Genomic DNA, 23,890 nt, shown 5'->3' with positions numbered 1-23,890 from the left:
TCTCTCTCTCTCTCTCTCTCTCTCTCTCTCTCTCTCTCTCTCATTACTCCAGCTCATTGCCCTTAAATAGGGGACGATTTTAATTGTAATTATCCCATTGCCCATCATTCTAATTCACGGGTAATAGGGCTGGATACAGTCGGTCGAACGAGTTAAGTAACTCGAAAGGGCAGAGCGGATGGGGCCGGATGTCGAGGCGAGCGAGAGTCCCGATAAGATAAGAGAGATAAGAGGACGCTGCGACTCCGGTGATAAAACTCTTTAAGGTTAATAATGTGTGGGACCATTTTGTCTTCGTCCTCTCGCATTACGGCGAAAGATCGATGTGTATTAGCCAGGTGTGAGAATGTCTGTCGTGGCTGACCGTATCGATTCAACTTTTTATTATTTTTTTTCTTTTTTTAGTTCTTTCATTGAAGAATTCGGAATTTCCAGTTCTGCGCCTTGTTGCACATCTTGAACTTGCTCTGCAACCTTGGGACGATGGCGGTGGCCGTCTTAGCGGGATGAGCCCCCGCGAAAAGGCCCGACTCATCCTGTTGCAAAGCCTGTTGCGAGTTGAACGGCAACGGCTGGGGAGATGAACGAGGGGTTGAGGGCAGCGGCTCCCTTTCTCTCCTCCTCTTTCACCCCCCTTTTTTACAATTTCTTTTACTCTTTTTTGAGCCCAGAACTCTTATTCTCACTTTTCTATTATCTCGGCTTCGTCATTTCCCAAACGCGGCGATGAGTTCACTTCGGAAAGGGTCCTGTTGTTTATCTTCGAGCCGGCGGCGGCGAGGAGCAACAGACACCCTCGAGGGCAAGCCAGAGTGAGCCTTGCAACACTCGCCCTCAAGGCTGATATTGCGTTGCAGGCTGAGCGAGAGGGTGCCTCTGGTGGTGTGAACGTCTCTCTCTCTCTCTCTCTCTCTCTCTCTCTCTCTCTCTCTCTCTCTCTCTCTCTCTCTCTCTCTCTCTCTCTCTCTCTCTCTCTCTCTCTCCCTCTCCTCTTTCTCTCCTTTCACCCCTTTCTCTCTTTCTCTTCTCTTTCTCTCCTTCTATCGTCTCTCTCCTTGCCCCTCTTCCTCTTTCTTTCTGTGTCAGAGCTACACCCTGCCGTTAGCGCCTAGAATGTTTAGTCAAAAGTTCACTCACACATGTAACGTCATGAGCCAGTTGTAGTACATACCACGCTGGTTCTGACTCTCTTTATTCGTTCGCCAGTCTTTCTCGTTCTTTCTCTCTCCCTCTTTCCCACTCCCGCAGCCTCTCTCTTTATTTCACTCTTCCTCAATTATCTTTTCTTCTATTGCGTGTCTCCCCTTTTTTGTGAGTTGTTCGTGACTTCGTTACCCAGTGCCGAGGCGGGAGAGGCGGCGACAGCGAGAGCCAGTGAGACGGGACGGGCGGGCTCACTGACTCGACGTCTATCGCCCTCCAACCGGTCGGTCTGGAGTTGGAACCGGCTACTTTTCCTCCTCGAAGCAAGCAACATGCAGGTGCCAGTGATCGCGGGGGCTGTGTGCCTCTTGGGGCTACCTCTCGGAGGGCTGTTCGGAGATCTGGGACTTCTACTAGCCGGGGTGAGGGAGGGGTGAGGTCGGCAGTGCCAGCAGCTTCACACGACGGGGGGCTTCTCTCGCCTCCTTTCTTGGGCACGGTAGGGAAGAATGCCCGAGTGAATACAATGCCCAAGTGGGGAAGAAGTTGGCCATCTCCTGATCCCGTGCCCTTTCCTCCCTTGCGCCTCCCTTCCTCCTCCTCCTTCTTTTCCTCTCCTTCCCCTTTTATTCCTCCTACTCCTCCCCCTTATACTCCATCTACTCATCTCCCTCCTCCTCCTCCTCCTCCTCCCCCCTCATCCTTCCCCGCGCAAACAAACAAAACTTGCTGTATAAGATGGTGTTGAAATGCTATGCGGACACGAGTGTGTTGATGTAAGGTTAGACTGGCTGGATGCACAGACTCACCTCTGTGTTCGCGCGCCGAGCTCTACACGCCTAGCCTTTCTCATTCTCCTCGCTCCCTATTCCTCTCCCTTTTCTTTCTTCTCGTTCTCTTTCGTGGACTGTTTCTTTTTTCTGTTCCTGGGTTTCTCTATTCTCTCTCTCTCTCTCTCTCTCTCTCTCTCTCTCTCTCTCTCTCTCTCTCTCTCTCTCTCTCTCTCTCTCTCTCTCTCTCTCTATCTCTCTCTATCTCCACATCTTTGTCTTTCTCTTTTCTCCCTCCCTCCTTTACTCCATTATTATCCATCTACCTCCCACCTCCACTTTCTTTTACTTTCCCTTTCTGTCCTCCTCCCTCGCTCTCGCTCGCTCTCATTCCCCCCTCTCATCTCCCTCATAAGTTCCTTGTCATGCTCACCCGGACTCCAACCGCACACACGCCATCTTCCCCTCCCCTTCCCCTCCCTCCCTCTCTCCCCCTCCCTCTCTCTCTCTCTTCAACGCTTCCCACATCCTCTTTCCTCTCCCCACCTTCTTTCCTCCTCCTTCCCCTCTCCTTTCTCTCCACGCCCACTCCCCCCCCACGCCCACCCCTAGCACATTCTGACAGGGGCGCCTCAGCTTCTTCGTCGTCTTTCCCCTCTCATCGTCTATTTTGAGGGCGTGCTTTCATCATCTTCGCTACACATGTTTTTCGTAGTCAGTGTTCGAGAGGGTGATTAATGTGTGTCGGAGTAACTTAAAGAAAATGGAGAGCTGAGATAACGTATCATTTAAAAAACGGTATGATAAGGGAACACGATAGAGTTTTTTTTTCTTGAGGGGGGTGGGGTGGAGGGGGGGTGAAGGGAGAGCTATCTTATCTCGTCTCGCAACTGAGAGTTCTTCGGTCGGTTGTGTGAGAGAGCTTGCCTTTGTTCGACGTTCGTTTTGTACTGTCCTTTCTTTTCCTCTCTGGAAGATCATAGAAATTATCTGTCTGTCTGTCATTCTCTCTCTCTCTCTCTCTCTCTCTCTCTCTCTCTCTCTCTCTCTCTCTCTCTGAGGTGTGTCACAGTAAGGGTTGTGAGTTATGAGGCGAGTAGTGGCGGTTCCTCATGAGAGTATATAGGACATGGTCAACTAGCTCACTCGCCTCCCTTGCACGAACTCGCAGCACCTCCCCCTCCCCCTTCTTTCCACCTTAATCTCACGCTCCTTCAACTCTCTTAGCATTTCCTTACTCTCTTTCTCCCTCTCTTACTCTTCATTTCTGATCTCTTTCTATTACTCTTTATTTCTATTCTCTTTCTCTCACTCTTTATTTCTAGTCTCTCTCTCTCTCTCTCTCTCTCTCTCTCTCTCTCTCTCTCTCTCTCTCTCTCTCTCTCTCTCTCTCTCTCTCTCTCTCTCTCTCTCTCTCTCTCTCTGCCCCGGAGTCGTAAACACTTAGTCAGCTCTTCCGATGTGTGGAGCCCCGCCTTCTTCGCGAGCCACTATCACCAAGTCGTGATGCCAAGGGGGTCGAGCGGACGGCCCAGGTCTTGCTGCTGCAGTATCGTTTAAATGGTCATAGACTCCTACTCCTACTCCTTGTTTTTACTCCTTTACCTCCGCATTCTCTGCTTCCTTGTTTGCACTTTTTAGAAACTTTTTTTTTTCTTCACTGTTCTTCTCGTTCTCCTCCTTCGGTTTCTTCCTTTCTACTCGTACTTTTCTTTCTTCTATTCCTTCCTTTTCCTCCTGCCCCTCCTTCTCTTTTCTTCTCTCCGTCCTCCTCCTCTTTCTTCTCCTCCATCTCCTCTTTCTCCCCATCCCTCTCTATTTTTTCCTCTTCCCTCGCATCCTCGTCCTCCGGTGAAGTGGCGCATGCAGTGTCGTTGGCCGCCCGCCGTCGCCGCCAGCCAACCGGTGTGGCGGTGTGCGTGTATGGCCGTGATGACGATGATTATGTGATTAGTGATGATTCGTGATTACAGCCTCAGCCCACTTTCCCGTCCCCCTCCCCTCCTCCCCCCTGCTCTTCCCTCAATTCGTCTTTCCTTCCTCTTCCTCTTCACTACTGCACCTTCCTACCCCCTCCCTCTGCCCCTCCCCCTCCCCCGCGCACCGGTTTCTCGACCTCCTTTGCAGGGCAGTGGGAGCGGGAGTCACGGAGGAGTGAGTGAGCCGAATTTTCTTTTTCTTTCTTTCTCTCCCCCCTCTCCCCGAATGACGAATGCTTATCCTCCTCCACCAACTCCATCTCTGTCTCTTCTTCTCTTCGTGTCGGGCGAATTTTTGGGAAAATTTCCCCCCCAGCCTATATATCTATCTACCTATCTTTCTAGCTACCACTTTCCTCTCCCTTCTCCCCTCTTCCCCTCTCTCTCATCCAGAGCAAGAGGGGCGAGGAGGCATCTCCCCTCGCCCTCCGCCCCTCCCCTCGCCCTCCGCCCCTCTCCTCGCCCTCCGCCCCTCTCCTCGCCCTTCCTCGCGGCGCCGGGCGAGGAACGTGCGTGGCCCTCCTCCGCCCGGCTCACCGAGGGCTTAGATCCTGCAGGCGAGAGATGTTTAAAACGCTTAAAGTGCGCAGTTCGGCGATAATGTTTTACCGTCGCACGTCTTCGAGGCCGGGAGCTTAAGGGGGTTGACGTACAGGTTGACGTTTTTTTTTTTTTTTTTCTCTTTTTTTAACGTAATGTGGTTGACTCGACCGCTGGTTACGTCAAGGGGAGAGAAAGAGACGTAGGTAGAGGGACTGAAAGAGAGAGAGAGAGAGAGAGAGAGAGAGAGAGAGAGAGAGAGAGCGAGAGAGAGAGAGAGAGAGAGAGAGAGAGAGAGAGAGAGAGCGAGCGAGCGAGCATGACGTGTGCGAACAGCTGTTTACCTTCACGGCGATTGTTGCCGAGCTGCTGTCATACCTAAAGCTGAATCCGGGATGATTGAATAGGTATTGGCGATTTGCATTTTTGGTATTCATGCGGGAGCCACGGCGCGATGACGGCGGGGACCAGAGAGCGGGAGAGGGTGGTGATGGTGATAGGGATCATGGTGGTGATGAAGAGAAAGGATATGATTAAGTAGTGATGATGATAATGAGGAGGAGCATGATAATGGTAATGAGAGGAATGGTTATGATGATGAGAAAGGGTTGGAGGATTGTGACGACGACGAGTCCCCGAGCAGCAGTCGTCTCGCGGGTCACACTTCCGAAGGCGATAACAGTTGGTCGCCTCACTATCAGCGCCTTGTCCGCCCTGGGCCTCCGCGCCGTTACACACTCGCTCCTTCGGCCGTCGCGATCTCCGTCCTCCTCCTCCTCCTCCTCCTCCTCCTCCTCCTCCTCCTCCTCCTCCTCCTCCTCCTCCTCCTCCTCTTGACAGCTCTCAAGAGGAAAAGGAGGAGCGGTGGAAAGGGAAGGTGGCGATGGCTCCTTCACACCCTCCTCCTCCTCCTCCTCTTCTCTATAACACTTAGGGAAAAGGAAAGGAGAGAAGGGGAAGAGCAGAAGACGAGGCAGGTCAGGTGATGAGGACATGAGACCAGGCCCCCCCCCCCTTCTTCCCCCATCTCTCTCCCTCGGCCGTCGCAGCCATGAGAGCATAATGAACGGGCCTCATCAAAATTGAGACAGTCATGAGGCCACTTGAAAGGCCGGAGGGAGGGGGCAGGGGAGGAAGAGTAGGGCGGGAGGGGCAGGGGAGGGCACGGCAGCAGGGGCAGCGGCAGCAGCGAGAGGAGGGTGGTGGGGGTGCGTCCAAACATGGGCATGGAGCGTGCGTGCCCACCCTGCCACTACCCGGGCATTGGGGCGATCACACACGACCCACCTCAGCCGGGCGGGCTCCTCCTGCACCTCCCCGTCCACGGCGCGCGCACGCCGACGCTGCTGCTGCTCTTGCCCGGCCGTCTGCCTGCCCCGAGGCCGAGCTATGCCCGTCTCTCTCTCTCTCTCTCTCTCTCTCTCTCTCTCTCTCTCTCTCTCTCTCTCTCTCTCTCTCTCTCTCTCTCTCTCTCTCTCTCTCTCTCTCTCTCTCTCTCTCTCTCTCTCTCTTTCTCTCTCTCTCTCTCTCTCTCTCTCTCTCTCTCTCTCTCTCTCTCTCTCTCTCTCTCTCTCTCTCTCTCTCTCTCTCTCTCTCTCTCTCTCATCTCTCTCTCATCTCTCTCTCTCTCTCTCTCTCTCTCTCTCTCTCTCTCTCTCTCTCTCTCTCTCTCTCTCTCTCTCTCTCTCTCTCTCTCTCTCTCATATATATATATATATATATATATATATATATATATATATATATATCTTCCCCCCCTTCCCCTCCTTTCTCATATCTTTCTTTCTCTTCCTCCTCCCCTCCCCACTAAATGCTGACACTTAACCTCGATTCTCGCTCCAGTTTTAAGGTTCCAAGTGTCGACCGCGAGGGTTCATGACTTCCCCGGCCCCCCCTCTCTTCCCCCTTCCTCCTTCCTCCTTCCCCTAACCCCCTTCCCCGATGCAGCCTGGGGTTTCCCTCCTCTCCAATGATCACCTCTTTGCGAACGCAGTCGGAGATTGGCGAATCGAGCCGAATCGGGCTTGATGGGGGGTGGGGGTACGATTTTACTCTAGCCTGTAACATCAGTGAGTGGTAGTTTTGGTTTGGATTTGTCAAAGTAAATAGGTCGGAGTAAAGCAAGATGGTGAAAAGATATTTGGAGAGTTTGGGAGTGTCTTTGGACGTCCTGATGGGAGGGGGTTGGTGGTCGCGTTTGCCGTGGCTGTTGCCCCCCCCCTCCCTTTCCCCTTTGTTGCTAAAGGAGAGCGTGCGATGCATTGCCTCCTATGCGCATGCAACATCTTAAGTGTATACAGTTAATTGGCTTTCCGAATGTATTTACGAGTTATCTGTCGTCGAGAATAACGAAGATGTATGGATAATCTGAATGCCGTTACAGCCTTACGATTTAATAGCAACATGTGGTAAATTTTTGGTGTATATCGAGTGTCCATCCTTCATTATGAATTTTCTGTCAAGGAGGTAACGGGGCAGCCGGGTTCGGTCGCCCCGCTCCCCGCGCCAGAGAATGGGATGCAGAAGTCATGCCAGCACGCAAGTTCCAGCTGGGCGTGGAGCTCCATCAGCTGTTGGGGGCCAAGGCTTCGGTGAGGGTGAGATTGAAGGAGGAGGAGGAGAGGGAGAGGGGAGTGGTGGGGATGGTGAATATCCCGTAGCCCTCCCTCCCTCTGTTCTCTGTAGCGGGAGCGTGGCCGCCCGCTGGTGATACGGGCGCGAGGGAGGCCACTGTTGTTGCCCGTATTCACTCCGGCGAGGTCACGCTCCCTTCACCCCCTCCATCCTCCCTCCCTCTTCATCTCCCCAGCTCCCTCCCCCCGTCTTCCCTCACAAGGCGGCGGCGAGGAATCAATGAGAAGACGGCCTCCTTATAAGGGCAGCCAAGGGAGTCCCTGTATGAGTCACAGGCCCCAAGGGCGCCTCCAGATCCCTTCTCCCCCCCCTCCAGCCGACGGCCGACCGCCGCCGCCGCCGCCGCCGCCGCGCCCCTGACCGAAAAATGCAGAAATTGTGAGCGAGCCATGTAGGGACGGGTCGGCCGTGTGCGCTGCGGCATGTGCACGAATGCGTGTACGTCCGTATCGCGCCGCCGCCGTCGACGTCGAGCGAGAAGAGGAGGCCCCGAATTTGGGACGTTTCCTGGTGATTAGCGACGGGGTCATGGGACTCCACTCGACGCGGCTCGACGGCTCGGCTTCGGCGCGGCGCTCACCTGGACTCGAGCTCGCAGGTGTTCGCCCGCCCGCCAGCCCGCCCGCCAGCCCAGCGAGTCTGCGTGGCCGTGTGTCTGTATGGCCATGTGACCGCCTGTCTGTGTCTCTATGGCCATGTGACCGCGTGACCACGCACCGGACGCGTCGAATGCCCAGAGAAACTCCTAAAGAGGGTTGGCGAACGATTTCTGCATTTTCCATTGGTTCGAGGGTGCTGGTGAGTGGGAGGGGGAGGAGGGAGAGGGATAGGGATCGGGAAGGGGAGGAGGAGGTGGGGGATACCCACTCTTCTCCGAGTACCCCCCTTCCTTCCCCCGCAGATAGGCCTACATCCAGCTCTAGGAAAGGAATCTGGTGACATAAATAATAATAAAAGAACACGAGGCCAGATTTATTCATTTATATATTTTTGTCATGCTGAACACCTTAGCCTACTCCTGATGTTGCCAAGACGTGTTTGTTATGGATGAAGGATTGATTAATAATGTGATTTCTCTTTTTATTTTATTTTCCAGTGGTTCTTGTTTTAATTTACGTGCTGTCTCTCTCTATTTAATCTTTTTTTTTTCTTCTTTGCATTATTTTGTTCTGTTACCATACAAATTTACCTTCTATCATGTTTTGTCCCAATAAAAAAAAATGTTTCTGGTTGTTGATAAAATTCACCAGTTGTGTTCTCTCAACCTGGGGAGGAAGTGGCTTCATTACGATTCGCCAGGCACTTGAGGGCTGGAAGAACTATTTACTGTTTTTGACTCTCTCTATCTTTCTTTCTCATTCTCTGTATCTTTCTTTCTCTTTCTCTGTATCTTTTTCTTTCTCATTCTTTCCTCTTCTCTCTCCTTTCATTCTTTATCCTTCCTTCCTTTTGCATTGTATTCGTACCAGTAAACACAGTTGCTGCATTTCCTTCCTGGCGAATCTAACGGCGGTGCTTCCTCCCCCTTTTTTCCTTTGTTTTATGAATATTTGAATATATATTTTGATAATTTCCAATAATGCTTTTTGTCATATTACTTTACGGTTCTTTGTTTCACTGTATAATTTGTTCTCCTTTATTTGCATATAAGTATCAGTAGATTGATTGCTCTATGATAAGTTATTTTTCACTTTTTGTTTCTTTGGCATTTGCTCTCAGTAGAATTGCCTTCTTTTGCTAATCATGGTTCTATTTTATTATTTGCTTCAGTAAAACGTTTGCCACACGAAATCATCCCATTCAGTCCACGTGAATGAGTCGGTGCGAGCGAGGCTGTCCATGAGGCCGTGTGCGTGCCCGTGTGTGTGTGGGAGTGCTTGCGTGCGTGTGTGTGTGTGTGTGTGTATGTGAGCGTGTGTATGTGTGCGTGTGACGGCTGTACGGCTGTGTGCACCCACTTGGGTTCTCCCGAAGGCGGTACTCTGATTGCGCCCTCCTTTTTCTCCTTGCAGGCTGAGGGCGAGGTGGCCGCTCTGAACCGCCGCATCCAGCTGCTCGAGGAGGACCTGGAGCGCTCTGAGGAGCGCCTCAACACCGCCACCACCAAGCTGGCCGAGGCCTCCCAGGCCGCCGACGAGTCCGAGCGGTCAGTATCCGTGCTGGACGACCAGGACGCCCGCGCCCACCACCTCCTCTCCCGCATCGCCGACATCGGGGCGGAGGTCGAGCGCCTCTTCGCCGCGCTGCAGGCCGAGCAGGCGGCGCAGGAGGCGCTCTGACCCGTCCGCACCCCCTCGCGGGCGCGCACGCCTGCCTCGCCGCCGCGCCGGCCCGCCAACGCCCGCACGCCCACCGCCGCGCACCGCCGGCCTCCCGGGAGGATTCGGCGGCGTCGGGGGCTTTGGGCGGCGACGGGCGGCTGTGGGCGGGGACCGGCAGCGGCGGGGCGAGCGGCCGCGGCGACGGCTGCGGCGGGTGTGGAGGGAGAGGGGCGGGGGGCGGCGGGGGCGCCCGCAGGGGTCGCCCTCAGCCCTGTTCGCACACCTTACACACGGCCACCCACAGCCGAGCCTTAGTACTGCTTGTTTAAACACGCGGAAATAAATCGCAAAAAACGAAAAAATGAAAAATCACAAAAGAAATGCAAAAAAATAAAGGGGAGAGAATGAGAGTCTCGAAAAAGAGAATATGATACGCATATATATAGGAATTCTTTGAAAATAGTAGTTTAACATGACGTTGCCCGAGTTGTGGCAGCCCTTTACTGGCGGTGCCTCGTGGCCGCTCGTCCCCGTTGCTCAGGGTTGACGAGGCCACGACAGGTAAGTGCAAACTCTCGGCCTTTCGTCGCTAGTCTCGCGAAGCAGCCACCCGCCGCACGGGCGTGGCGCTGTAGTGTTTAGGTTCTGTGATGATGATTTTAGCTTAGCCTTTTTTATGGGGATGTAAGAAGGGTTTATTTCATATTAGCCATCTTGTTGGTTAGATCTCTATTGTAATTTCCAAGGAATAATTGATCTTTACCCATCCAATGCTAGGGAAGCTAAAGTTAAGAGAAGTCAGCTAGCTAGTCAATAATCACTATCATAATTATAACTTGTGTTGTCACTTCCTCTCTTGAAATTTGGACGCTGCCTTTCCTGGGACCATCTTCACCACCACCACCAAACCTCCGTCCGTCCGTCCGTCGACCCCACCACTCCTCCTCCATCTTCCCCTCCCCCTCAGAGCCCGCAAATGCCTGGAGAACCGAGCCAACATGGAGGACGACCGAGTGGGCATCCTTGAGGCCCAGCTCGCACAGGCAAAGCACATTGCCGAGGAGGCTGACAAGAAGTACGAAGAGGTACGAGCGTTGCGAAGCCTTTTGGGTTGACAATCGGCCACGGGCCCTCGTAGGGGTTGAGGCCCGGCCAGTGGGCCCACCCCGGTGCGCACCGCGGCAGGGGAAGGTGGACGACCCAGGGAGGCAGCAGCAGGGGAAGTCACACTTTTCAGAAGGGGACATTTCCCCACCGAGTAGAAGGAAGCAAGTCCCTGCAAAATGTTCCCTGGGTCGTCCATACGCAGGCGCGTCCCTCTGCCGCGGGGATTTAATCTTGTTTCCCAAGAGCAGAGGCGAAGGGGCGAGCAGCAGGAGAGCAGCGCGAGCAGGCACCATAAGTCATGTGAGATTCTGCGTCTCTCTGCCCCCGCTAACCCCTGGGCTTACTCCTCCCCCCCACAGCATGCGCAAGGTGCTCGAGAACCGCTCCCTGTCCGACGAGGAGCGCATGGACGCCCTGGAGAACCAGCTCAAGGAGGCTCGATTCCTGGCTGAGGAAGCCGACAGGAAATACGACGAGGTGATTGCCGCATGGAGGCAGTGTCCCTTAGGGAAAACAGCAACAATAATAATAATCATGATTAATCGTGTGTCTCGTTCTTCCTCTTCTTCATTTTCCTCCTCTCCTCTCTCACATTTGCTAACCGCGTGTGTTGACGTCCAGCCAGCGAGCGGGAGTGTGTGCCGGCCGCGTCTTGTAGATACAGCTAACGTCCTCTTGTGTGTTTCTTCTATGGCGTCTAAGGGACTTGGGTTGTCCAAGACGGCCATACTACTACAGCCTTCTTCTCCCTTCTTCCTCATCTAATCTTGACTTTCTTGTATCCAGTTGAATAACACTTGACTACTTAATTTTTAGTTTCGACTCTAGGTCCTTGTCTAATGATCTCTTGGCGTTGACTAACAATAGATTTCCACTGAAATATAGATGCGAAATAGTCAAGTTGACCCCCCTTCCAAAAAGAAATGATAATGAATACCATAGGTTTAGCATGAATCTAGATCTGTATTAGATTTCTCGTTAACACGTGTGTTTATAAGAATTTGTGTAACTAACATTACCTCGAACTTGCTAAAAAAAATAATAAAAAAATCAATAGAATCAGATATAATTCTCGAAGATGCTTCATTTTTTCTTCAACTTTCCCTCCAAGGTGATCAGTATTCAAATTAAATTAATTACCTTTTTTATCAACACTGCAGCATCAAACCACCAACCTTCAACCTTCACAGTGATTTCGTGTAAGATCAAGTGAAGACTCCTTCACTTTCTTTCAAACGGGCGCTTTTGCTCTTTGTCTGTCTGTCTTGTCTCTCGTGTCTTTCTCTGTCCGTGTCTGTCTGGCTGTCTCTCACTGTCCCTCTCAACCCCACACCCGCAGGTTGCCCGTAAGCTGGCCATGGTTGAGGCCGACCTTGAGCGTGCTGAGGAGCGTGCCGAGACTGGTGAATCGTGAGTGTCGGCTGTTCACGTCCCCGATGTTGTGGTCGGGAGCCTTGCCTGCTTTTTCCCTCCCTCCCTCCTCTTTTTTTTATTATGAACATTCCCCCTCTTCCCCCTCCTCCTTTTTATTCTTTCCTCTGGAGAGGGAAAGGGGGAGAGGGGGTGTTCCGTAGACACCAGTGTGTTTTGTGTGTTTGTGCATGCAGCAGCAGCAACAGCAACAGTGTTTTTTTCTTGTCTGGCGGATCTTCCTCGCAATATTTACGTTGGAAATAACCTCAAAAGTAAATGCCTCTCATGAAGAATATATATATCATTGCATTCAAGAAAGTCACTCTTTGGAATCCATCTCGAAGGAAGAAAGGAAGAGACGTAAAGCGGCGAGGACAATCCGCTCCGTCGACCTCCACCCCCGAGAAAGTGGCAGACTGAGTCGAACGAAATGCAACCGCTGACTCCTCCCCCTCCTGTTCATCTGTACTTAAATCATGGACGGTAGTTTGTTCGTTTTCAAGGAGGGGGAAGTGTCACCGTGTTCATTGAGGGTCCATAGTTCAGCCCTAGAGGTGTGTGTTTGTAGGTGTGCATAGGCCTTGGGATCTGTGCCTAATACGGTTTGCCACAGCTCTAGTGTCTGCCTCGTGGGAGTGGAGTTCTGCTTTCTCCGTCTCTCTTATTTTCTCTCTTATTCTTGTTATTTTTTTCGTTTGTGTATTTATCATATTGTACATTGAGTGAGTTCATTGTTTTTTATTTTTTTAAGACTGCATGTTTTCATTATTTATTTGAAATCGTAGATCTCTTAGAGGCTTTACCTTTTTTTTTTTGTTCCATCATTGCACGGCCTCCTCGTGTGTGTGTGTTTAGCAGGCAGAGGCTTCCTTAGAGCTTCCCATAGTCTGGGGAAACATAGCGAAGACGCTCTCGCACACACACGGGTCATTCGTGTTGTTCAAAAGTATATCCTCATTTTCTCCAGCTTTAGTCCTCAGTTTGCTGTGATTTTATATATATATATATACCGGCAAGCAAGCACCTACCTACCTACATTTATATATATAATCCACCATTTATAGTACTTGTTACCACTGCATGATCTTGAGACGAAACACTTGGAGTAACTGTAGTGCCTTTGTTTGATTGCTGTGTTGTGGTGATGCTGTGTTGTTGGCCTCGGGACCCTCCAGCTGGCCCGTAAGTCCGTCATGCTGGAGAACGACTTGGAGAGGGCCGAGGAGAGGGCAGAAGCGGCCGAAGGGTGAGTATTTATGGAGGGGAGAGACTAAGAGGGGGGGGGAGAGAGAGAGAGAGAGATATAGGGGGAGGAAGGGAATGGAGAGAGGATAAGGAGAGTGGGCTTCGCTCTCTTTCTCTCCATCCTTCTCTCTCTCTCTCTCTCTCTCTCGCTCTCTCTCTCTCTCGTTCGCTCTCGTTGACTTACCGGGCCATCTTTTTTTGTTTGTTTTTGTTTTTCTTCTTATAGGTGTCTCAGCATGTTTAACCTTTTGCCAATCTCCTGTCAGCATTGTATAGTTTAGAGCCATTTCGCTGTTGAATATAGAGAAAACAGCTTAAGTATAGTACAGTGTTACTAGAACAAAGATTGAACTTTTTATCCACAGTTTCATGCATAATAATCATCTTTGATACTCAACTTCATGCATAATAATTATAATCTACTATTTTCAACCAAACTTATCAAGGAAGTCCCCATACCTGCTATACAAAGACAAACACGAAAACACTTTCTCACGGGCGCCTTCCTTCCTTTGCAACTTGCAGAAAGATCGTCGAGCTTGAGGAAGAGCTGCGTGTCGTTGGCAACAACCTGAAGTCCCTTGAGGTGTCTGAGGAGAAGGTAAATATCGCCCTTCGAGTTATAACTTGGGATGACGTTACGGGGTTCAACTTTTCGTGTATTGAGCTTAAACCACTTTTTGATTTTGTTCAAAGTTCAAAAGGTTTAGTAATGGGTTAATCAGTAACTTCACTTCGAATGGTTTTTGTTCATTTATTCTCAGAATTGGTTCTCAAATTTATTTTTTATAATGGGTAGAGTAATGCCCACGTCTCGCCCAAGGTTCTCTTTCTCTCTCTTACTTGATATATAAGAGATTAACCCTTCCTAACAGGCCAACCAGCGCGAGGAAGCCTACAAGGAGCAGATTAAGACACTTACCAACAAGCTGAAGGCGGTAATAATGATGATGATGATATTGCAACCCGGATGATGTAGATTTTGATGTTTTTTTCCTATTGTTTTTTAGATGTTGGTGTTTGGAGAGAGAGAGAGAGAGAAAGATGGAATTGAGAGATGGGAAGGGAGAGAGAGAGACCTACAAATGTGGTCTTTTCTCTCGTCTCTTTTCTTCTCTTTTCTTTCTTCCTCCTCCTTCGCCTCCTCCTCCTCTTACCCCCCCCCCCCACCATTTTTTTTTTACTGGTATCTTAACAGATACCATAATCCAGATGTAGGCCCAGCCAGATCCTGCGGGCGCCGTGTTGCTACCAAAATAACATCTCTTTAGAATTATTAACCGAGTATTTTGACGTCTTTTTATTTCTTTTCGAATTGTCGGTTATTTCAAGTGCTGGCGATAAAACAGATGTGTTATCGTCGGCATTTCTAAGCTATTATAGAAAGTTTGTCTTTTTTACACGGTTTAGATGGAAGCACAATACGTGCGGCGTTCTTTTAATTTTAGATTTGGTTTTACGTCACATTACATAATGATGAAACTTTCTACAATTGCTTTGGCCGACTCTTAACTCCGTGTGTTTGTGTGCGTGTGTGTAGCGACTGACCGCATTCTAGTAATATTTTTTTTTCTTTTACCTAATTTCATTTCCATTGGTATTAGTTTTTGTGTGATTTTCTTTTGAATACTAACTCTAGACTATTTTTCTCTAAAACGCTGACAGTCTGCGCAAAGAGAAGACAAGATGGACACACAGCTGAGAAGTATCACACAAAGTTTGAGAGAGGTAATGGCCCAAGGACGTAAAAGACCTCGAGCTTCATTTCCTTTTCCCTCCTCTCTTTGTCTGCTAGGACTGATTTTTTGCCTTCGTCTCCAGGGCGTAGATTGTCATTTTTTCCCTGGATTAGTAGCCTTTTAGTAAATTAGTCGGGCCTTCCTTTGTTTTTAGGGGTGCTTTTTTCCTGTCCTGTGTTTTATTTCGACGGCGTTGGCATGTTTCGCGGTGTGGGAATCGACGCGTTGGGGAAGAGGTAAGGTTTCTGACGGTGGTGGTCGAGGGGGACGGCGCATGCGAAAGGGCTGTGTTCGAGAACCTGTTATCACCCGTTTTCTCTGCGCTGCGTTGCCTAATGAAGCGTAGAATGACCCGGGTGGTACACTTCTCTGGAAATGCAGCTCTTCTTCAGATGCGCGTTTCCCCTCGGTGGTTGATCCTGTTGCCAGGTCTTGTCTCTCGACTTAGGGGAATGTGTGCTTGTGTGGGTGTGTATTTTTCGAGCGACTCTTCTTCAAAGTAGCACCTGCTTTTCTTCCCTGCCTCGGTTTAACCCTCGAGTAAAACCTGGAAAAAAAAGCATTTGAACAGCACAGCCAACCTCGACGGATGTTTGAAGCAGTCACCGCCTTCGTTAACCCCAATGTGTTTTTATTTTTTTTAATTGCCTTCCCTGTGGCTGAGTGTTGTGTACAAAAGCTCCTGATGACCCTAACCGTGCGTCCTGTTGCCCCTTGTTTTAGGCTGCACAGAGGGAAGACTCGTTTGAGGAGCAGATCAAGGAGTTAACCCAGCGCATGAGAGAGGTACTTCCAACGCCCCCCCTTTCTTTTTTTTTTACCACGATGCCGCCCTCCTTTCTTCTCTCTGGAATTTGCTCGTTTATCTTCTCTGTGCATTTGGGTGACCAGCTCTCTCGCTCTCTTCATTAACTGGGACGCAATGCCATGGAAATTTTTTTTTGCCTTTACCTCTTACAAGATAAGAAATCAATGAACTCTGCTTTTACTAATCCACGGTCTGGTCTAGCACGCTCATGCTTCACATTTCCTATGTAAGAGGTATGTGCACGCGTCCACCAATGCTCCCCCATACTATTTACAGTATATTCAGGAAGCTCCTATTTTAACAATCTACAGATGCACTTTCAGAAATCAGATACGCTTGAACTATACTCTTTGGGTGGTTCTAAGGCCTGGGATTGCCTCTTTAACATCTGTCGCCCCTCCCTTCTCTTCTTGTCCCGCTTTCTCTTTAATTCTCATGAATTGTAATCGTGGGACTTCAGCGCTTGCAAGCTGAAGCACCCAGCAGAAGCCTCTCCTCTTTATTTCATAGCAGTCAGAAAACTAGATACTTTTCTTGGAAGACTACTGTGCGTGAAATTTTCGAGCAGTTGGTAATCATGCCTACCACGAATTTTTATTTTTATTTCTTCTATGACCTACTCCTTTGCTTCTTGGGCACTTCTTCCGTTCGTTCTCATTTCGGTGGAGGAACATTGCCTTCTCTTCGTGACTGAGCCTTTACCAGCTTTTATTCTACGGGGTCATACTTCTCAGCTTTTTGTCATGCCAAGGGTGTGTGCAGCCTGTGGCGGGTCTTGGGTGCCGCCCGGCCTGCGCTCTCGGCCCCAAGACCCTCTCGCACTGCCGCTGGGGTCTTGCTTGTAAGTTAAGGTCTGGAGGTGATGGTGTTTGTGGTGCCGATTGGCCGAGCAGGTGCGTATGTGCTAGTTGCTTCGTTTGGTCATGTTTTATATATCAGTTCTCTTTCCGTACTTTCCCTGTGAGCGTATGTGGTTTGTAACTTCGCTGCATATGCTCGGGGAGGAACATCTTGCGAAAGCTTCCCCTCTAGAAATCTTGAAATGGATATACGTGATATATTTTTCTCTTCCCCGCTGTCCCTTTCCCGACGCTGACCCCGTGTGCCCTGTCTTTCCCCACCAGGCTGAGGCCCGTGCTGAGTTCGCCGAGAGGTCTGTGCAGAAGCTCCAGAAGGAGGTCGACAGGCTTGAAGGTGCGTATAGACACTCCCAGACACCACACTCACTACATAGGCACAGCCACGCACACTACACCTCACCCTCACACCGCAAAGTCACACACACACACACAATACACTACTTGTATACTCCCCAGAACTTATCGTGCCCTCGTCTGTCACTGCTACGTTATGTTACGTTATGTAACGTCGTCACCGTGTTGTAACGATCATATAAAAATAATAGGCTCGGTGTCCCTTGGTCTCCTCCCGTATCCCCCAAATTGTCCTTTGTGAATTGTTTTTATTTTGTATTTAATACTTTGGCTCAAGTTCCAACCGTGGCTCTGAATTGGCCATGGAAATATGGCACACGAGATTAAGGATTCTAACGTAGCAGACTTGTTGTTTTCGTTTTTTCTTGCTTGATGAGAACGTGGTAATAGTTCATATTCATTTTAAAGGAGAATGATCTTTTGAGAAGAAAAAACTTGTTCCCACTATTTAGCCTTTGAGGAAGCCACCTTTTGAATTCAAATTGACCAGAGAATTGATTAGATTTCACTCATTTTCTTTCCAATAAAAAATATCGACGAAAAATAAAGACTGTACTTGATTGTTGAGCGTCACACCCCCTCGCCCAGCTGTCACGTGACCCACCCACCCCTTTTGATCGACTACGGCACTGCTATCGCCATGTTTACACTCACATAAGTACTTTCACTTTGGCCGTCGGCGCCCCAGAGGATGTATATATTAGAGTCGTCTCTATACATATCCCTGTATGTATAGAGATGCGAAACCAGTGGCAACTTTACTGCGGAGATCGACTCTGTTTCACCTTTCATTCATCGGCTTCTTATTCTAGAATCGGCATCATTCCTATTGGCTGTTACTCTTTTTTTTTCTCTTCGCATCACCGCCACTGCTGCCAGTGCCTAACATCTGCACAAGTGTTTTTTTTCTCTCTCTCCCCGCGCCAGAGGAACAAGCTTTCGTTGTACATTTATTAATTTTTTTAAGTTAATCTTAATTTTTTCGCTTCTATTTCCTGCCATGAAGAATGACAATTGAAGCAACTGCAGACTGTTGCCGTCAGTATAGCAGTGTCTGGCCGAGCCACTCGCCTTGCTAACACATGTTCCAGTTCACCCCCTCCCCTTCTCGTGACAGAACAACCCCTGTTAGACTAATACAATTAAACACTCCTTCTATTAGTGTCTGTTTTACTTTTTTGTTTTACTCTCTCTCAGAGATTGAACTGTAATTTTTGTTTAATCTTTGCAGTTACTGTATATACAAACAGCAATTTTTTTTCTCTACCTTTCAATCTTTAATTGTTTGTAACCGTTTTGTTTATTTTGTAATCTTTAATGAACAAGTTTCTTAACTTATCTTTCAAAAGCAGTAAGTTCTTAGCATTTCTCTAAGTTTTATTTTTTTCTTTACAAGACATTCAAACTGTTGTGAGAATATTTGTGTTGAGGAGTAGGTAGCCGTGCTGCAGTTAGCTTAGACAGATAAAGAGAAAGACTACTCTAGGATATAGTCCTGTACAGTAGCCCCATTTTCTCGCTGACCGTTTGTAGCCCTAGGCCTAGCAGTAGCCGGAGAGCCCCTATTCTCGGCTCTTCTGTTGTGGTTGTAGCCCCGACTAAGAGTCCGACGACTCTTAACAAGCAGGAGTATATAGTTTTCTGTCAATAAAAAGCATAAACCGGAAAACCTCGAGCTTGCCTTAGTGAGGGGATCAGTGACCGTAGGGGGCCGCGCCTTCCCTCGGCCTCATCCGACGCCGAGGGGAACAGGCTATGGCGGCGCACTGCTAAACGTGTCCGTCAGCTGAGACTCGGAAGACCAGCAATAGTAACACGACTTGCAAAAAAATGATGATAATGACCTTAAACTTGACCAGCTGCCCTCCTCTCTTCACCCTGAGCTCTGAACATACCCAATAGTTCCCTCCCCCTCTTGTCTTTTTATATTTTTTTAAGAATTAGAAACCTCAGACCGATTGTAGAAGAGTTCACGAGAGAGCGAGGGAGGACAGTCCTTGCACGCTCCTCTCCTTCTCTTCTGCTAAGCCTTTATGCTCGTTCCTACCCTCTCATAAGTTATAATCTTGATAAGCTTAGGCTTTTAGGGGTTTACCTTTTGAATTAATGGACAAACTTCCCCTTTTTTGTTGTCTCTGACCCCACAGTGCCTTCACACTTTCGATTGGTTCCTTTCATGCTACTACTAGACTGCATTCTAGTGTGAGAACCATAGAAACCTGCTGTCACTTTCTCCACCAATGAAGAAAGTGATATGTTAGGTACAGTCACCCCCCCCCCCTTCTCCTCCTCCCCCAGACTCAGCTACCTTGCTCAGAGGGACTCTTGTTAAAGCAACGATAGTTATGCTTTTTGTGACCGATTAGCAAGATACTTTAGTGGTACTTGGGTTTTGTCCCGAGTTTTTAGATTTCATAGAGATATTTGGTTTTGGTTTTGCTTTGATTTTCTTGGAGCCTCTGAGCCTAGGCAATAGATTGACGTCCTCCTACTTCTACAAAGATATGTTTTTTAGCTTCCACCCGAGACGCACCGTGCAGCTCCTCACTGCACCCATTTCCTCTCCACACTGCATGAACGTTGCCCAGTTCAATTCTAGGTTCGCCCAGATGACAGGTACTCTCCAGTTCTCTCTCTCACATGGACACGCAACGGATGAAACCCGTTGAGAAGTTCGAACCACAGGACCACCTCCGTTATGGTTGCTTGTCTCTCGCGGTACAAGTTCACTACAACTGAGGACTACTACTATCCTTCTGAATACAGTTTACACTCCGTTCATTACCAAGGGTTCTCTTTGAAAAAAAAAAACTGTAGTCAACACAGAATTTATTTTTAACTTGTCTTTTTTGTTAACTCGCCCAATGGGAAATATCAGTTACTACACTTTCTAAGTAACTAAAGATGTGTTGACTAGCAGTTGAGACCTAGGTTGAATGGATGGTGAAATCGTCAGGGAAAAACCCTCACATCCTCCTGACAGGTTAAACCGATTTCAACACCCTTTCTCCCCTTCGCCATCTGTCTCCCTGCTCTTTATTGACCCGACTTGACCTTGTTTTTATCATAACTAGTGACCAAACGCCCGACGTGTTGCTTTACTCACAAGTCTCGGAATGGATTCGAGTACAGCCAGTACAGTGCCCTCTCATTTTGCACAGGACCGGGAAAAACATGCAAAAATCAGTGAGGTGAAAAAGAAAAATTACACATACATCTAAATATACATGCGTGTATCTTGGGTGTGTGTATTTTATGAGAGATCCATATTAAATAGCTTTCAAGTTGAGTAAGTACTGTACTGGCTGACCGGACTTGATACGAGTAACCCTGTACTTACTTGTTAAGACAGTTGATCCAGAAAGCACAGGGTTGACAGGACGAGTGTGTAGTAATTAGCTTGCATTTTTTTTTTTTTTTTTTTACTTTTGGTAGCATGGAGTGTTGTTTTTTATTTACTTTGTGTGAATTATATATACATATACACCTAATCATTGTTGTTTAGTTATAAGTGTGTGTTTTTTACCGTAACTTGTTTGTTGTCTTAACACCCTTTTATGTTGATATTGTTTTTTGTGTGTACTTTATATCTTAGTTTGACCAGTAGGTATTATTTTAATATAGATAATTCATACACGGTTTAATTTTATTAATTTTTGTTTGTTCATTTAACCTTGCATGTGTGTGTGTTTTGTTTTGTTTGCAGACGATCTAGTAGCTGAGAAAGATAAGAATAGGCTGCTCCAGGCAGACATGGAAGCCACCCTACAGGACATCCAGAATATGTAGACATAATAAGCCCAGGACACATTGGAAGAAGCAGAAAGTCACAGGTTGGCATCATAAACCACAAAGTTCCGATACTTAACAGCCCCCTCTTCCTTTTGGAGGGGCGTACGCTTCGTAACACTCTTCAGAGGAACACTTCTACACTTATGTTTTTCTCTTTTGCTGGGTGACGGGGCACTCTTTCCACGGCCAGTGCTTACATAGTAATTGTATGTTGACTGTATCATTTAATTTGGGTACAAGGGATTTTCTTGCTATATTTCCAGAATCTCATGCACAGTTGGTACAATTGTCAGAATACACGGATATCGGTTTCCACCTATACAGTAAAGATGAAAAAGGGACAGTGATATCAAAATCGTAATCACCTTAAAACAAATTGATGCCATTATATCACTTCAAGCGTGACATTGATAATATCTTGGTGAAAGGGAATCATTCACACTGACGGGTTCCAGTTTTTTTTATTATTCACTGGGAAAGACTTTCTGGCACTAGATGACTTTGTTCAGCATGTTAGCAACGCGCTCTCGTCAGGATATCCGTGAGTGCAGTAGCCGATTCTAGCCGGGGTATCCTGCGAGAGTGCATACTTGTGTGAGTACATAGCGAACTAATAATCCAGAATGGTGCTAACAATAATGTGTTGCGATTCTCAACTCCGATCGCGGGCTTGGGCAGTAAACAAGTCAGGCCATCGGGTTGAGGATCGTAAGTGTATTTGATATCCTCTTCCGTACTAACCAGTCTCTCTCCCGCTCTCTTCCTTGCAGACGAACTTGTCATTCAGAAGGAGAAGTACAAGTCCATTACCGACGAACTGGACCAGACCTTCACCGAAATGTCTGGCTATTGAGCTCTCCACCCCTGACGACTACTAAACTACTACCACCACTACTACTACTACCACCACTACTACTACTACCACCACCACCACTTCTACTACTACTACTAGTTCATAACTTTCCCGATCTTCTCCATGACCACCACTACTACTACTACTACTACCACCACCACCACCACCACCACCATCATAATAGCTGCTCTACTCCCTTTTCTGTTTTGTACTTCCCTTCCGCCCCGACATCCCGCCGTTAGTCGGGTAGTCGGCAAGAGGGAGGAGGAGGAGGATCGCCTTCGTCAGCGTCGGGGCCGACACGTGCACTTCCCCTTCTTTCCTTCCCCATCCCCATCCCCCACCCCTACTCGACTGCCGTCCCCCTTCTACCCCTCCACGACCCCCGACGGCCGGCAGACTTGAGAGGAGACCCCACAACGCGTCATGGTGCAGCCACGGGACCCCATCAGGAACGCAGGCTCGCACGGCATTGCAGGAGGAGCAAACGGTAGTAGGAGCTTACATTGCACCTCCTCTGTGCCGATGCAGTGGCGCTCCTGATGTGGCTTCTGGCGTTTCGGATATATTTATAGTATACTCTCTCTCTCTCCCTCCGGCCTCCAGGTGCGCCCTCCGTCAAAAGCAGGGTCTTGGGAGGGTTAGAAGGCGGGCATAGTCTCGGTGCAGGGGCCCAGCCGCACCTTTACCCTTTCTCCCTCCCCTTCCACCAGTCCGCTGTGTCGGAGGCCTGGCTGCCTCTTGCTATGATACTGCCATCTACCGGTCTTTTATGGAACTTGTTTGCTTATTGTTGTAACGGCTTGGGGAAAAAAGTAACTTTGTACAGCTGTTCAACAAGTAGGCTCTCACTTTGTGGATAACATGTACAATTAGTATAAATTTTTTTATTTGATTCGATGCTAATGTAAATATTGAGAAAGTGGGTAGGTGTGTTAACTTTGTGTCCGGAGAGAGTGAACCTGTGGGTAGAATCGTCCCTTTCTCTCCCAGTTAGACCACAAGTAGCGAGCTCTTGGCTACTACTAGGACGTCGTCGTTCTTGGTCATGGATTGCTAGTAGATTGTGTTAACACGCGGCGGCGGCGGCGGCTTCGGCGCCCAACTCTCCTCAACAACTTCTCTTCTCACCTCAGTCGCCTTCAGCTTCTGGGAACTAACTCTTTTTTTTTTGGCCGTGTTAATTGACCTGTGTTTGTTAATCTCTACTTTGCAGACGAACTGGTTAACGAAAAGGAGAAGTACAAGTCCATTACCGACGAGCTGGACCAGACTTTCAGCGAACTGTCTGGCTACTAAACACTCTCTGCTCCAAACTGTTCTGCCATCTCTCTTCCTATGCCCTCAGCTGGCCTGTAACCTATTTTTTCATAAGCTTATGTCATTCAGTTTATAAGAATCTTTTTACTTTTCCTTCTTTTTATGTGTTGCATTTGACCTTCGATTGAGTCAATATCATCACTAAATCATTCGATAACGTTGGTGAAGTCTGCCATATAGGTAATTTTAATGTTATTAAAAGGTAATCTTTATTCAGGAACCTAGATTTTGAAGTTCATTTCAAAAGGACAGGTTTCATGTATTCTATGGCTTAATAACATAAAGAAATAAATATTTATTATCAAATGAATTTGTTTTGTTGTTTACGCTGTTATCCCGACACGACCATGACCAACGATGAAGCGAGTGGCAGTAAGATGAGCCTAGGACCACTGCTGCTGCCACCGTCAGCCGGTGGACTGCCTGTAAAATATCTCACCCATCTGTTACAGATGAACTTGTTAATGAAAAAGAAAAATATAAGAACATTGCGGATGAGATGGACCAGGCGTTCTCAGAATTATCAGGATTCTAAATGTGGCACACTGGTGGGCGCTAACACGGTGCTTGGACGGGCGTCCGTGTCCGCGGATGTGTGGGCGGAGGCCATTACTCTGTCCACACCCGCAACACGATCACGCCCCTGCGGACTGACTTGACTGACGGCCGAGACGCGCCCTACACCAACACCATCACCACCACCACCACCACCTCCAATCATCACCGCCTGGCCCGCCACGCTAACGTCCGCCGTGTAATGGCCGAGTCCCGGGGCTCCGGAGCTCCAGGGCGGCCCTCGACGGCAGCTCCGTGGGGCTGCTCTCGCGCGCCGCGCTTGAACTCCGTGATCCAAGGGGCGCTGAGCCTCACCAAGGCTCCCCCGTTCTCTCGCGGAGCGGGGCGCCTGCTGAGGTTCCTCGCCCTGGGAGTCGGCCCACGTCTCTCTTGCTCTGTTGCCGTATGTAAGGGTGTGCATAGGTTCACCTTCTTCAACTCGAGTTGCAATCAGTCCTTTTATGCGTCATGCATTTACAATATATGAATTATCAATAATATATAAGTTAATAATATT

The 23,890-nt window shown here is 48.7% G+C and overlaps 1 protein-coding gene across 50 annotated transcripts in view; it reads left to right on the top strand.

The window, feature by feature from the left end:
• Positions 1-23,890, top strand: part of LOC113820940 (tropomyosin) — a 50,303-nt gene that overhangs the window by 26,330 nt on the left and 83 nt on the right. For 21 of the 50 annotated variants that reach the window (XM_027373336.2, XM_027373339.2, XM_027373338.2 and 18 more), the window contains 7 exons: positions 9,079-9,212; positions 10,794-10,911; positions 11,774-11,844; positions 13,618-13,693; positions 13,968-14,030; positions 16,764-16,833; positions 22,715-23,890. The exon at positions 22,715-23,890 is cut by the window's right edge and continues 83 nt beyond it. In XM_027373336.2, coding sequence (XP_027229137.1) covers positions 9,079-9,212; positions 10,794-10,911; positions 11,774-11,844; positions 13,618-13,693; positions 13,968-14,030; positions 16,764-16,833; positions 22,715-22,797 — 615 coding nt within the window. In that variant the 3' untranslated portion in view covers positions 22,798-23,890. Of the gene's footprint in view, positions 1-9,078; positions 9,213-10,294; positions 10,413-10,793; positions 10,912-11,773; positions 11,845-13,022; positions 13,094-13,617; positions 13,694-13,967; positions 14,031-14,757; positions 14,821-15,554; positions 15,618-16,763; positions 16,834-20,559; positions 20,687-21,415 lie in introns of all 50 variants that reach the window. The other 29 variants (XM_027373341.2, XM_070119036.1, XM_070119037.1 and 26 more) reach the window with 11 other exon arrangements.

Source organism: Penaeus vannamei, chromosome 43 (genome assembly GCF_042767895.1).
Source record: "Penaeus vannamei isolate JL-2024 chromosome 43, ASM4276789v1, whole genome shotgun sequence".
NCBI lineage: Eukaryota > Metazoa > Arthropoda > Malacostraca > Decapoda > Penaeidae > Penaeus > Penaeus vannamei.
The sequence above is the reverse complement of the archived record's forward strand: the minus strand, read 5'-3'. Positions and strand labels throughout refer to the sequence as shown.